This window comes from Gossypium raimondii, chromosome 8 (assembly GCF_025698545.1).
Source record: "Gossypium raimondii isolate GPD5lz chromosome 8, ASM2569854v1, whole genome shotgun sequence".
NCBI lineage: Eukaryota > Viridiplantae > Streptophyta > Magnoliopsida > Malvales > Malvaceae > Gossypium > Gossypium raimondii.
The window spans coordinates 50,884,011-50,900,070 of NC_068572.1; the positions used below are offsets into that span (position 1 = coordinate 50,884,011).

A 16,060-nucleotide genomic window follows, 5' to 3' on the forward strand; every position below is an offset into this window, starting at 1 on the left:
CTTGCGATCTATATCATTCTAAAACAGCAGCACTGTCACTGGAGCAAGAAAATGGTTCAATACTTGCAATCTATCATCCTAAAGTAGTCGGATGCGACAGAGCTAGAGAATATATTTATTGTTTAAACACCTAAATAACAAATGAGAGTGGCGCAGCGGAAGCGTGATGGGCCCACAACATCCTAGGATAGAAACCTGTCTCTGGTATACTTTTGAAATTTTGTTCTGTGAGCAATGGGTTTCAGATTTTATATAATTATATTGTTTATAGCTTCACAAAATTTTACTATATTATTTATTGGTATAATGATTTATTTGATCTTTCAACTTTGTAAAAAATATTATTATAGTCTTTTATTTAATTTTTCGTCTATTTTAATCCTTAAACTAGTACTTTTGGTCAAAACACCCCCGAAATAGATAGAAAAGTTACATCAACAATTAATTAATTTTTTTTAATAAATTCAAAAAATATAAAAATTAGTTAAAAAGCATAACAAATATATAAAATTTATTTAATAATAAAAATTATAATAATATTCTATAGTATTTAGAATTTTTGAAAAAAATTAGTTGCTGAAGTGGCATACACATGAACTGTCACGTCAGCAAAGTTGATAAACGTCAACTTTTTCATTTATTTCGGGTGTGATTTGAGAAAAGCACAAGTTTAAGAGTTAAAATAGACAATAAATAAATAAATAAAGGGTTTAAATGACTTTTTTTTGTAAAGTTTGAGGGCCAAATAAGTCATTATGCCTTATTTATTTTTGGGTAAACTACCCGATTGGTCATCAACTTTTAAGGTGTTTTCATTGGGATCACTTAAAAAGAAACCTTTGCAATTTCTTCACCTAACTTTTAGGGCACTTTTATTTTAGTCCCGCACTTAGACTGTGCATGCCATATCTTGTTTACAATTTCATTTTGGTCACTTAACTTTTTAGGTTGCTTTCATTTTGGTAATTCAAAAAAAAAATTAAAGTACTGATCAAGGTAAAAAAAAACATTAATATTAAATTGCAAAAGCAATAAAACTACGTTGAGTCAATACACACTATGTTCACTTAACTTTTTTTCAATAATTAAATTTTAAAATGTTAAAATCAATTAATAAATCATTGAATTTTTGATCACTTTATAGTGTCAATAAATTTGTTACTATAATATTGAAATTAATTAATTTAACGCTTGGATGACTAAAGTAAAAGTGCCCTATAAGTTAGATGACGAAATTGTAAAGTTTTTTGACCAAAATAATAACACCTTAAAAGTTTGGTGATCAATTGGGTAGTTTGCTTAAACATAGTGGTTAGTATTACGACATCCCTTTGAAATTTTTAAATTGTCATATATATTGAAAATTTTATCACACTGTATGCATATGGAAACCACATATTTAGAGCATAAAGGTATGTTTGAAAATAACATTTAATAAATAATAAAATGTATAGTTTGAAACTAATTAATATAACAAATGAAATATGTAAGATTAAAATAAAAAATAGACTAAATTGTAAGTAAAACAAAATTTAAACATTTAAATAAATACATCGATTAAGAATACTAAATGAGGTCAATTATTTATCACAATGTTGTCATCTATCTTGAGTTAGTGTCGAGTTAATTTATGACATTAACTCAATCAACAACATTTTAATATTAGAAACTCTTTCACACACGTAAGTATATAAAAACCACGTATTTAGAAGACAAATTTATTTTTAAAATTAGCATACAATAAATAATGAAATGTATGATTTGTACAATTGATGGAAGAAATAAAATATGTATAATAAAATTAAAATGTATAAATATATTAAAATAAAATTTTAGTTGAGTGGTGGGTTCAAATCCGATAAAATTAAGAATATATGCTAATTTCATGAAAAAGTTAAAAACATAGGCCAAAATTTTGATTATTTAGGAAATAGGTTGTGGATGTGACAAAATGTATATTGAGAAAAGCGTTTTGAAAAAATACTTTTGCTGACATCTTTTAATTAGATAGTCAAGCATTACTATTTTCATCCTTAAATCTCAAGTTTGACTCTTATCTCAAATACAGTTTTTTTTTTTCATGTGTTCCAAGTGTTTTTTTTTTTTTGTTAACTTTTAATATTTAGTTATTGTTTTGTAATTAATAAATATGTTAGCTTTCAAATTTTCTTATTTTCTTTTTAATTTAATTTTTAATTAATGGGCCCGCATGATGTGAAAGATTAGTTTTAGACTCGCTACGATAAATACCTTGAATTTTTATTTATATAAAAATAATAAATACATAATTATATAATAAAAATATATTTGATATATTTTATTATGTCAAAGATATTTTAATTAATAACTCTTTTTTATAGAAACAAAATAATAAATATGTAATTATATAATGAAAATATATTATATATCCCTCATGTTAAGAATATTTTAATTTTTAAGAGAATATACTAATTTTATTTATTTATTTTTCTTTTATATAATTTTATATGTCAATATTTATTTTTCACTGAGTATAATAAATTTTAATATTATAAAATTAAATAATTATTTTAAATATTAGTATTATTTTTATGTGTAAAATATTTTAACATATATTTTTATTATAATTTATTTATATAAATAAAAAATTACTAATTAAATAGATGAATTAAGAGTAAAATTTAAAAATAATATTTTTATTAATTAAAAATATAAAAAGCTTAAAATAATTTAAAATAAAAATAAAAATTTACTTAGGAGAAGAATTGAACTTTAAGAGTCAAAGATGAAACCACTACTATTTAATCATCCATAAAAAAATACATTTTGTAAAAAGTATTTTTCAAAAATCTATTTCCTAATTTTTATCTTGAAATATTCCTAAATTTGTCGTTCAAATCAACATATTCTTTTTATTGAATTTTTATTGAACACATGTATTGTCTGTCAAATTGTAAAAACAATCTACTGTAATTGGAAAATAAAATATGTATATATAAGTGAAGGTAAAATAGAAAACAAAGAAGTGAACAGAACACCAGTAAAAACCTAGTAGGATCCACCGCCACCAAAAGAAAGCGTCTGACCATGTTCCCGCAAGCGTCGAGGTTTCTCCGCACACGTACCTGCAAGATTCCAACTTCATCGAATCATGGAGCAAAGTTATACCCAATTTGGACCCTCCCAAGACTTCATCTGCTCTCTTCACCCCTTGCCCCGCAAAAGAGGTTTGCTTTTTTTCTTTTTGTAAAAAAATGGGGTTCGCTTGGGTCTTCGTAGTGCGATTAATGGCTATGTATTTGGCGTCTGGGTTTCGGTTGAATTTAGTTTTGATTGATTTATGGTTTATTTTAATTATATTGATCAATTACTTGAGTTATAGCTTAAACTAAAAATGGTCATTTACATCCTATATTAGCAATCTTATAAGTATTTACCAATTATGCAATTTTTTTCAAACATTAGTTCATTATCAATTTAAGTTCATTTCCTCTTTTAACCTATACCATTTTCTTTCATATCGGACCAATATCCATGCTTTAGCAAAGTTATTATACTAATTCATAAGAAGTGAATCATGGTCTATCCTATCCTATTAGTTATTTGTTCTACCATATATCATTACAGTGCCTACCAATTTACGAGCAACTTTTGTATGTAATATATATACAATAAGTATTTGGGGTGTTTGAATAAAATTTCAATGTGGGAGACATCATATTAATAAATTTCTGACTTACGGTGCATCTATTTTATCAGGTCGACATGGTAATAGTTCCTGCAACAACTGGGCATATGGCTGTTTTGCCTAGGCATGTACCTACAATTGCTGAACTCAAACCTGATGTCTTGTCGGTGCATGAAGTGAAGGATGTAACAAAATATTTGCTCTGCAGTGCCACCAACTTTGTTTCTGATATTATTACTGTGGAAGCAGTGCCCACTCGACCGCATTGAGTCTGGCTGAGTTCACCCAAAACCTTGGCTCAGCCACTACTGATTTGGAGAAAGCTGAAGCCCAAATTGGCGTTGACGTTCACAGTGCACTCAACTCTGGTATTACAGGCTAATACTTCTGTACATAATCCACGCAGCTCACTCCCCGTATTGCTTTCCGATTTGTGCATCAACTTTTTTATATGCCGACTTCATCAAAATTGATTAAAAAAATGATCCTATCCTTGTTTTATGCTTTCATACAATAGAAGAGGCTGGTCTGTTGATCCCAAATAACAGGAACCAATCAGTTTATGAGGTTTGGTTTTGGGAAATAAGTAATGAAATGTTAGGTTGCCTTGCGTGCTTTCATTATAATAATCACATCTCATCCTTGGTTTATAAATAGTATATGTAATCTTATTTACACATAAATCTCAAACACGTAAGACTATAATGTTATTAAATTATACAGGAAGAAAAATGAAGGAAAACGAGAACATATTACAAGGGGAGCTGTATGCAAGCCTCCGAAATTCAGTGTGTTAAAAGAAAAGGAAAAGGGAAACGCATACCAGCAATTTCCACCCGAAGCTTCCCAACAGAGGTATACAAGCCTTATTTGCAAAAGGTCCATGACAGCTGAGCTTTATTTCCAAACAAGACTATAAATAATTGGAATCTGTGAACAGACAAAGCCCCGAACAAACAATTTGGTCACCAGAGATGCTTGAAGCAGCTTTGTCATAATTTTGAGTGTTGTCTCCATGGGGATCCCCCATCAAACGCCTGCTCCAACACATCTTCCATTCGCTTGGCCAGCAGAATCTGGTGAGGGAAGATGGTCAATTGTTTTCTCAGTTGCCTTATTTATATGTTTGAGACAAAAAATCCGATCAATGGGAAAAATGTTATCACTAATGCAAGCACTCAAATCATTCTTAGGTGTCATCCAGATTCTAGTTCGAAAAAGAATGCCTGAATCCCCCAGTAATTGCCAAAACTTATGGGCAAACAGAACCAAATTCAAACTACATGTTACGATGCTGACTGAAAATATAGAAGTGCAGAGATATTAGAGTAATGTTTGCTTCAAATACGTGGGAAAAAATACCTCTAGGTTGGAAAGCACAGACGCAGGTACTTCAACTAAGTCCTTTAGATTTCTCTCTGGTAGAATAACTCTCTTGATACCATGACGGTGTGCTGCTAGTATCTGCACAATTGATATTCGGGGAAAAAATGTTGAAAAGAATGAGAAATAAAAGCAGTTTCAGTCAATCTTTTTGTTATTGCATATTCTTTGACGAGAAAAGATTTTGATCAAACATAAGCAAATATTATTATCGATGATGAACATATTATTCTCTTGCTATATATATACACAGTAGCTCATGAAATAAAACACACCTTATCCTTAATACCACCGACAGGTAACACAAGACCTCTCAGTGTCATTTCTCCAGTCATTGCGGTATCTGCTCTTACACATTTCTGACTAAACAAAGAAACCAGTGCCGTTACAAGCGTCACACCGGCTGATGGCCCATCCTTTGGTACAGCCCCAGCTGGAAAATGTATATGAATATCTCTACCCTGCAGCACATTTTTTTCCTCTGCAGGTGCCAACTTAAGATCTGCTGCCCTGGCTCTCACCTGAAAAATAGGAAACACTTTAAAATAAAACCCTTAAAAGAATACAGAGTTATTTGAGTTTGACAATTATACCAAGAAAGGTGCAATGGCAACCACACAAGAAATAAAAGCATAATTAACAACAAAGAAGCAGAATAACTGACGAGAGTAATATCAACGAGCAACTTGTATATGAGGTCTGTTTACAGAATCAACAAAAGTAGACAGGAAGTGCTCTATTGCAACTTTTAGATCAATCAGGAGGTGTTGAAGGATAAGGTAGTAATTTTTAGAAAACATGCATGATCCTGATCCAATAAATAATATGCCCACACCAGCTACAGTTTACGTAGCAACTTTTAAATCACCAGCAGCATTCATGGTGATGGATTTTGAATCAGACAAATGTAGAAAATGTGATCCAAGAACGCATACCCATGTCAATGCTATTTTAGCAGATTCTTTAATAACATCACCAAGTTGCCCAGTAAGATGTAATTCACCATTTCCAATCATTGCTGTAGCCTCCACAAACTGAACCTCTCCTCCGAAATTGGTCCAAACAAGCCCAACAGATACTCCGGGAGTGGCAACACGATCTGCAGCTTCTCGGTCATCAAACCTAGGAGGCTGCATTAGAGAGTACAAGCACCTCATTCGTATTAAGAAAGAATGTGAACTCAACCTACTGTCAGCATAAACTTACTCAAGCCTATGGACCACATCATACATGGAGAGTTTATGCCTAAAGTGACCGGAAAAGAAAAACTGAAAACCAAAAATATTTTTTTCACCACATTTAAATGGACCCAATTCTAAAGGTTTTAAAAAGTGAATATCCAGATAAAAGAAAAGAGTTTGTGAGGAATTATTACCCCCAATATTTTTTCCAGCATAGCCTCATCAACAACTAAACGTGAGGAAATTTTGAATGCAGTTGATATCTCATTATTATTCACACCCATTGGAAGGACTTCCATTTCCATCTCAGCTCCCTCAGCAAGCCTGTTATCCAGCAGAGGAGAAGCTAGCTTATGAACATCTTTGCTAACTGAGACAGCCTGTTCTTGTTCAGCAACTCTTACAGCAGCAGCGCGAGCCAAAGCAGCCAAGTTCCTTTCGAGATTCCGGACACCAGCTTCCCTGGTGTACCTCTGAATAACAAGTTTAACCATGGCCTACCACAATAAAAGGCATTAAGATAAGATTACTTAATATAACTTGGTGGAACTGGAATGCAAAGAAATAAATAAAATGTGCTGTACGATACAATATAACTCGATGCTTATATTAGCTTATTTTATCTTGATCTTACTGACATCTTAATCTAAATTTTAAGTAGAAGAGTTGAAGAAATAGATGCCTCTATGTTCTATTAAATTTTGAAAATGAAAGAGCTCAGACATCTTCCACGGATATAATCAACAAATATTACAAAGTAACCTTAGCCTTCAAAATGAGATGGAAAAGACCTCCATACTTGATATTAGTCCTAAATCCTAATAATCATTTATTCAACTGAGATAATAGGGAAGCAAAGACCAGCTCACAGGTTTCTAAAAATTATCTCCATGCTCAAGGGTAGTCATAACAACAGGTGTTAATGAACTTAAGACACCCAATATTATCAAGTATGGAAGCACGCGCCTCAAAAAGACAAGATTGAATTGTGATAAATACCTCCGGAATTTGAAGGTACTCAGAATTCAATCCATGCTGATCCAAAACTCGTGGAATCAAATGTTGCATGGCTATTCTTAGCTTTTCTTCAGCGGTATATCCAGGCAGCTCAATGACTTCCATCCTGTCCAAGAGTGGAGGAGGAATAGGCTGCACCCTATTTGCAGTAGCCACAAAAATCACCTTTGAAAGGTCATATGGCACATTCAAATAGCTATTCAACCTCAGTTAAAGATCACGAAAGACCAACTCACACATGAAATGGGTTTAGTGATGGAGACGCAAATACCCACGTAGAATCAATAACAATGTCATATATACAATTCAAAAAAGGGTCAAAGAATAAATGTTAAATAAAGTCCACAAGTTAAACAGCAACGCAAATTTTCAAGGATTTACTAATAAAGATCAATAAATTTACTGCTGGTTTCCAAGCCAAACTTCACCATGATAATCTAGACATAGAAGAAAGTAGGATACTGGTCGTTGAAAGATTTATTCTGCTCCGGATCAAGAACCTCCAGTAGAGCTGAAGCTGGATCACCACGCACATCAGAACCTGTCTTGTCAATCTCGTCCAATAGCATGACTGGGTTGCAAACAGCTACTCTCTAGAAGCCAAATAAAATCAGTATGGTAAGACCAATAACCATTGGCATATAATATAAATCCAATAAGGATATTGAGAATCTTAATTCACTGGGGATTCAGTTCTCCAAACTTCAGACTGTCAGCCTATGATAAATTTCATACGGCATCATACAAACTTAAATCATCATTTAGTTCTAAGTGGTTTTGTCTGATTCTCAAACTAATTGATGAGGCAAAAAGAACCATAATACCCTACATATATTAATGCAGTAATGCACAGGATCACAATACCAACAGTAACGCATAGAAAACTGCTGTGGAGCACACCCATACAATGACTTGGTAGAAGATAAAAGCTGAATACATCAACTTCTAGCATATTTAAGAGTGGAAATTGACCACCGATCAAAATCAAAACTGGTTATGCTGTTAAAGAGGAAATACAGTCTAATAAATCATTCAGCGAGAAAGTAGAACAAGAACATTTCTCAAAGAATGGTTAAATTGCTAATGGTGTTCCACTGAAACAAATGTAGACCTCTAATAATTGATATTCTCAGTCAGCTCACAGTTGGGGAAAACAGCACTCCGAAACCTGTATGCAATAGAGCAGAACATAAAGTCTAGAATCACATTATAATACAAGAAACCCATTTTACCTTTAACCCATCAATAAGACGCCCAGGCATACTTCCAATATATGTTCTCCTATGCCCTCGGATATCAGCCTCATCCTTGACACCACCCAAAGATATGCGCACAAATTTTCTTCCCAAAGCAGCGGCGATCGATGATGCTAATGATGTTTTCCCAACACCTGGTGGCCCAACAAAGCACAGAACTGGACCCCTTGCATCTGGCTTAAGCTGATTGCAATAATTCAAACCAAATGAATATATATAAAATTAAAAGGTATCAAAGCAACAATAAATAGATAATTGGTCAACCTTCCGAACAGCCAGATATTCAATTATCCGTTGCTTGACCTTGGATAAACCATAATGGTCACAGTCCAGACGGTCTTTCGCAGCCTTCAGGTCCAATTCCTGTTCCTCACTGGCCTTTTGCCAAGGCAGATCAGCAAGAAGCTCCAAGTAGACACGTGAACTATTGTATCCAGGTTGTTGCGGTGGCATTTTCTTAAGCCTCCTGAAATGAGAATAATAGACAACCTTGTTAAACATCATATCCAATTAAAATCGAATATAACAACTTTGGATCACAAAACGAGTTTCACAAAATTTGCCACTTATACTGTCTATTATTATACCTCAACTCCCTCTGTGCATGCTTCCAGATATTTGAAGGCATCCCCGCACTCTGCATCTTTCTTTCCAAGGCAGCCAAATCATCCTCATCATCATCATTGTCTCCAAGCTCCTCTTTTATGGCCCTCATCTAGAATATATTTCAAAAGTAAAATGCTTAGGCAGGTAAAACTTAGAAAACATGAAATGTACATGCAAAAAACCAAGAAAAGGTTTTTCCAGCAGCAAACATAGCTCCAAACACGAGACATGAGAAACCCCCAAAAAACTATCTTTACAGGTGGACCATCTCCACAACTACTGATGCTATACAAACGGCTGGAAAATAACAAATCATAAGTTACTAATTAGTCTGTTACTGTAAAAAACCTGTAGCACCCTCTACTTTCCACTCCCTAAAAACTTCCAGCTGTTGAAGAAAGCTAACCTGTTGTCGCAAAAGAAACTCCTTCTGTGATTTTGACAATTGCCCTTCAACCTTTTGTGTAATCTTCTCTGCTACACGTATTGACTGCAAATGTAATACATTAACTGGATAAAGTCCAAAAGAAGAATTAAACTGACAATGTTAACCATAAGTAAATAGCTCACCTGTAGATGCCTGTCAACTAACTCAGTAGCTTTTGAAAGCCTTACTTTAGGATCAACAGAATCCAACATAGAGAGCTGCTCTTCAAGACTCATCTCAAAGCTAGCAACAAATATATCAGCCAATTTGTGAAGAGGAAGTGTCTCCAAAAGAACTTTTATTCTTCCACCAGTTTTTTGTTTCTGACAGTAGGCACAAAGACATGAACTGTCACTAGAATAATAACACAAGAACATAGCCAAGTTTGCAATCAACAAGAGAACTAACAATCTTTATTTGTTTCGTGACATAGGTCAGAGACACTGATAAGTAAAAGAACAGGTTAAATATTTTACCTGCTCAAGAACAGAAATAAGCTCCATAGCAGTTGCTTTGAATTGTCGAGACAATGTTACAAAATCTGGATCTTGCTCCACTTGCTCCATCTCTAAGCACAATTAAAAGGTTGAAGAAACTTACAAACGTGAACAGGATACTAAACAGTGTTACAATTCCAATGTTCTCAAAAGGAACACTTGCATCTAAAAAGCAGGATATCATCTCTCTTGATAAAATAAACGCATCCAGAGTTAATTCTAGCCAAAGACCATAGGACATAATCTTTCTTCTGGTACTAGAGATTGAAAAAGAGACTAGTGATACCAACTTATTATATTTTTAATTTTGCAACAGAAAGAACACCATGCACTCATATTTTTAGTGATTGTGCTTACAGAAGAAAGAATGTTATGCCAACTTACCAGCCTTAGTCATCTCAAGTGAAGATATCTTTGCAGTGCAGTAAGGTCCTCGTGTGCTAAGTTCCTCTACATTGAATCTGCATAAACCTTCAAGGACCACAATGTACGTGACCCTCCCACTCGGTTTCTCCACTCCTCTTGACAGATGCAAAGCACGTGCAGCCACACCCCTGGGATATCAAAATCAAACGTAAGTACCATAAGTATAGCCTTATCTCACTAGAAGAATAAAAGAGTAAATGTCAAGGCCTTGAATATTGACATAAGCAAAAAAGAAATAGGCTTAATCAAACAATATCTGAAAGCACAAAACAGTTGTAGATGATTGATTGAAAGTACCTTTTATGCCAATGAATAACTTCAGGGTGGCTTTTCCCATCAACCTTGTGAGCATCTGATGTGCTAATCTGAACTTTTGAGCTCCGCTCTCCAGATTCACTTCCTACACCTGAAAAGTGGTTTAAAACCTCTTACTAAAAAAAACTTTAAGCATTCGTCTTGGTAGCAAAACAAGTCCACAATTAACAACCTTGAGATAACACAGAATCCATCGAAGTCATCTCAGCAGCATCTCGAACTGGAAGAATCCCAATTAATCCTTTCTCTTCTCGCTGCCATAACTCTTGCTCCACCAATTTCACACTGCAATGGTCACAATAACAAATAATGAACCAATCCCGTGATTCTACCAGCTCCATTGCTATTATTCAGCTAAAATAAACAGATAACTCAAGTACAACTTAGGAAATAGATTGAATTTCCAAGAACTGGAAGTGAATGGAAAATGAGCTCGAACTAGAAGACCCAAAAACTCCACCAATTTCACACTGAAAAGGTCAAACCACTTTTTCTCTAATAACAAATAACGAACTAATCCGTGATTCTACTATCTCCATTTTTATTATTCAGCTAAAATAAACAGAACATTACATAAAACCGGACGTTTAGAAAAGAATAACTCACGTACAATTTAGGAACTTGAATTTCTAAGAACTGGAAGTGAATGGTTAATATGAGCTCGAATTAGAAGAGTCGAAAACTTTTAAAGCCATGTACGTTTCACGAGAAAAAAAAAACAAGAGGAAAACAAAGCCTAATATTATACGTAAGAACCAAGGGAATAAACTCGCAAAAAAAAAAAAAGAACATTCTACTTTTAAAAAAAAGAGAGAACCAAAGAAACGACCCTAATTCCAAAATTTGAAGCCATAAAAAATTTTCCCCATTTTTGTGTCGCTGGTTAATAGAGTTTAGTCAAATACCCAAAAGAGAACAAAAAGAAAAGGAAACCTGCTATGTGAAGTGCAGCGAATCCGAATAAAGGCACCAGGCAATAAAACTTTGTTTCTGAACGGAAGAATCGCTAAACGACCTGGCAGCTCCACCGATTCCGCCATTTTTAAATACCTTCGTTTTCTCAGAGGAAATTAGAAATAGAAGAGAAACCAGAAGGAAAGAGGGACTACTAATTTGTTTAGCTGACAGTTAACCATATAAAATAATAATAATAAAAGAGGCTTTATTGTAACTTGGATCCTAAACTATATCTTAAATTTCAGATTGATCCCTAAAGTTTGTCGATCATAAATTTATCTAAAAACAATAAACAACATTATATGTAACACATCTTCATTGTGTTGTTAGTTAAATAAAAAAAGAATGAACTGAAAATAGAAGTTTAGTTTAGAACTCAATTTACAAAATCGAACAAGATTGAGTTTATCTATATGAATTTTCGACTTAAACAATCTAAATTTTTTTCCCGATTGCTCCCTGTCTGAGCTTTATTTTTATTGAAAGTGTAATGTGTTTTCCATTTCACCTAGTCTGAAATGGTAATAATTAACTATATTTCTAATGAAATTTTATTTATTTGAATTTTGAACAATAACTTCGGTTCCTGATTGATTAAATAACAAGCTTAGCGAAGTTCATTAAACTATGGGGTTTCCTTTTCACATTTATCTATATTAAAATTCAGTATACATAAAATTTAGAAATATATATATATATATATATTATAAAAACTTTAAAGAATTAGTTTTGAAATATAATTTTTTATAAATTTTAATTAATAAAAATATTTAAATTAATTGAGGTTAAAGTTACAGAAATTTGACCTTCATAGGGAAAAAGAGTATTTTACCAATGAGTTGGTGTGACTTGATTAAGGTAAGTAAAAATATATTAACAAAATTTAAAAGTTTGATATAATAACTAAATATATATAGCTTAGTTGAAGTAATAAAGTTAAGTTGTTAAAAATTATAATATTTTGGGTTTAACTCTCATCACATGCAAGTGGTTTTAGATTTTATTTAAAAGATAAATTTACCTTCAATGGACTTAAATATTCAACTTTATCATTTCAACCAAAGCATTATTTAATTTCTATATGAATTTTTAATAAGTATATTTGTTAAATTATTTTTCACTCAACTAAAACTTAGATATTATTTATAAAGCTACACTGTCAAACCGTAAATAATAATATAGAATTAATTTGTTTGGCTTTAATAAAGTAAATATATACCATCTAATATAAACTATAAAAATAACTTGAATATAATCATTAATTTTTTTATCGAAATTTTCATTTTATAAAAAATGCGATAAATGAAAATTAACGTTTCATACTATTAAGGTTTTAAAATAGTAGTTAACTGTTATAGTTAGTTGTTAGCAGTTAGTTAGTTGATAACAGGTACTGGTGTTAGTTAACCTTGTAAAAACTCTATAAATGTAGGAAGCCGATTACCTGTATATGGTGCAGCACCCTTCACATTATTCAAATCATTAGTAACATGATTGGTTGCTCCTGAATCGGGATACCACATAGTTGAATTTGAAGGATTAGAAGAACACGATCTGGGGTTGGGAGTAGTCACAACATCAGTGGAAGCACTCGCATGCAGGGATTTAAATTGAGGCTGCGGCCGCGTTTTCGGTCGCGTTGCGTTTATCGTGGTTGCGGACATAACAGATGCTATTGCGGTCATTGCGGGTATCGCGGTTGTGAATTTTTTTAAAATTCGCACAACTTATTGTAAAACATTCCAAGCCCTTTCCACAACTTCACTACTCTCCTTACTCTCTTCAGTAACCAAGGGCTTAACTTGACCACTTAGCTCTCCAGTTTTACTGGCTGTTGCATGGCTTCCACGTTGTTCTCTACACTTGTGTACATGTAAATCAAACAAACTCCTCTTTGTTCTTCACTTAATTTTTTCAATCAACAAATTCAACGTTTCATTACTTGAAAAAACAAAGGAAGTACACCCCCAAACTACTTTCTTTCAAAAATATTTCAGGAGAAAGAAAGTGAGTGCAAGTGTGCAACAGTTGTTCTGGTTTCAACAACAACATGGATATTGCTTCAAGTATATCAATTCAACTTCATCACTGTCGCTTCATGGCTCATCATCTTCATCCTTGCTTCACTTTTCCTTTGGGGAAATGTTCTCAGGCTTCTCGGTTGTTCAAAGTGCTCTCATTTATTTTTCAGGTGGTCATACAATCGGCATATTCCATTGCCCGACTGTTTCGCGCCGATTGTACAATTCCACCGGCCCCGGCAGAATCGACCCAACCATGGACAGCGAGTACGCTGAAAACCTCAAGATCTTAGCTACTACTCACTCTTACTCAAAAGAAAGGGTCTTTTCCAATCTGATGCTACTTTAACCACTGTAACAGAAAATAACGGGAATAGCGGCCCGTTATTCCCGCAATTGGTCGTTACCCGTTAAATTGCAGCCACAATCCACCGCTATCAGTGTGACTCCGCTTCACACCGCTATTTTCAGCAATAACGGTTTCGGACGGTGCCGCTACCGCTATATAGCGACCGCTATTCCGATATCGGACCGCTATTTAAATCCCTATTCGCATGAGAGCAGCAATGAGCATAAGAAGAAATTGAAGAATCCTGAAACTAATGACAATGAACCTGCATAGGCTGATCAGACACACCTTCAAAATTCTCATCAAAACGATAATAGCATTTCTGGACAGTATGACCAACTCTTCCACATAACTGACATTGGAGTTTAGTATGACTGAACTTCCTTCCTCGACCTCGGCCTCGAGAAAACCTTCCATTACCTCTGTAAGAAGTTCGAGCACCCCTATCACTCTTACTGATAGTGTCATTAGTATTTCCATGTTGTTGAACAAGATTAGCCTGAAAAGATACATTCGAAAGAAGCTCTTGTTGTCGAGCCTCACAATCAGTGAGCATTTCTGCAAGAAGATCAAGAGGAACCTTCATTGCAGACGCTACAATCCTAATGGATTCAAACTCCACAGGCAGACCAGCAAGAATAATACTAATCTGCTCTTGTTCAGAAACATCATTACCTGCAGCTGTAAGTGTATCACACAAACTTTTAATTTTTGTCAAATATTCCTTCATAGTCAACTGACCCTTTTTCTGAGAGTACAAGGAGTGACACAAGGTAGAAACTGTCAAGGTCAACTTTGAAGCAAAACGATGTATAACAGTTGATACGAGATCAAAGGCCCGACAAATGCGTTCCAAACTAAATGGGACCATCCAGGAGTTTGTTAGCAAGGCCTTAGATGCGTACACAAAAGAAAGGGAAAATCAAGATTTCAAATATTGGGAATCTAGGTCCAAGACACCAAATCTTGCAGCCAAAGCGCATTGGATCTCCGTTACGAGCATCAACGATTCAATTTCTGTAGGAGATGGATCACAAGCCCAAATTCTTGAGGGCAAGGCCCAATAAGAAGATTCCAAGCCCAATCAAGAAATCCATCCATACTTAGTTGAAAAATCAGGCCAAATTGTCAAAGTGGCCCAAGTTGTAAAGTTTTCTTTTTATTTATTTATTTATTTATTTTACTTAGTTTAAATTTTTATATTCAGTCCAAGAGTCCCAAATAAAAGACCATTGGCCGAATTTCCATATTAAAATAATTAGGAGTTTTTTCTTAGTTTTAGTTTTAGTGTTCTAATTAAATTAGGAAAACATTTGAAAGGCCTATTTATATGGCTTGGCCAGCCACCCTACATTACATTACAATTACATTGAAAATTTCAGATTTGATTTGAGTGAAAATTCTCTTTGAGTTCTCCAAGAATTTTCTCTTGAGTTTTCTTTAGAAGTTGTTTTAACAATCTTTTTGATTGTGGGAGCCATCTTCAACCTTCTTCTTGCCATTGATATTCTTTGGAGGGGAGATTAGAGCCGTTTGAAGGGAGTTGTGAGATCTTTCGGGATTTCAAGGCTTCTTAGGACTTATCTTTTAATTTCTTACTGTCAATTCTTTCTTTATTTCTGCTTGTGCTGAATCTTTATCTAATTTATTTTCTATTTTTTATTGTGTTTTCAGCCCTTTTCTATCTTAAGGAATCAGCCCAAAAAAAATCCCCAATTTCTAGGGCTCTTCCATACTCTTTTTGGACGAAATCAGATTGTCGAAATTTGGGGAAAACTATCTTGGTGTTCAATTGGGCAGAATCGCAATCTCCTCTAGGGTTTCAAGATTCCTTATTAACACTTATTTCTATTCTCAATTTGATTCTTTACTGTTTTGGGGATTTTATTTCAGATCTGAAAATTCAAAAATCTAATCTTTTAATTTTCTGTTTCGTTTCAGATCTAATTGTTTAGGGT

The 16,060-nt window shown here is 33.6% G+C and overlaps 2 protein-coding genes across 2 annotated transcripts; one reads left to right on the forward strand and one right to left on the reverse strand.

Moving 5' to 3' along the window:
• Positions 1-3,023: 3,023 nt before the first annotated feature.
• Positions 3,024-4,299, forward strand: LOC105793394 (ATP synthase subunit delta', mitochondrial; the record flags this gene model as incomplete). The annotated part of the gene is given in 3 exon segments (XM_012622305.2): positions 3,024-3,206; positions 3,739-3,922; positions 3,925-4,299. Coding segments are annotated over 3 exon segments (492 nt in total), but the record flags the coding sequence as incomplete, so codon positions are not given.
• Positions 4,255-11,890, reverse strand: LOC105791980 (lon protease homolog 2, peroxisomal). The gene is made up of 17 exons (XM_012620322.2): positions 11,709-11,890; positions 10,948-11,060; positions 10,758-10,866; positions 10,419-10,588; positions 10,014-10,105; positions 9,681-9,860; positions 9,517-9,600; positions 9,092-9,219; positions 8,769-8,970; positions 8,481-8,687; positions 7,711-7,841; positions 7,231-7,444; positions 6,426-6,728; positions 5,986-6,180; positions 5,326-5,571; positions 5,030-5,131; positions 4,255-4,743 (listed from the first exon to the last, which is right to left on the reverse strand). Exons 1-17 carry the CDS (start codon positions 11,813-11,815, stop codon positions 4,660-4,662), a joined length of 2,667 nt encoding a protein of 888 aa, XP_012475776.1. The 5' UTR covers positions 11,816-11,890; the 3' UTR covers positions 4,255-4,659.
• Positions 11,891-16,060: the final 4,170 nt, after the last annotated feature.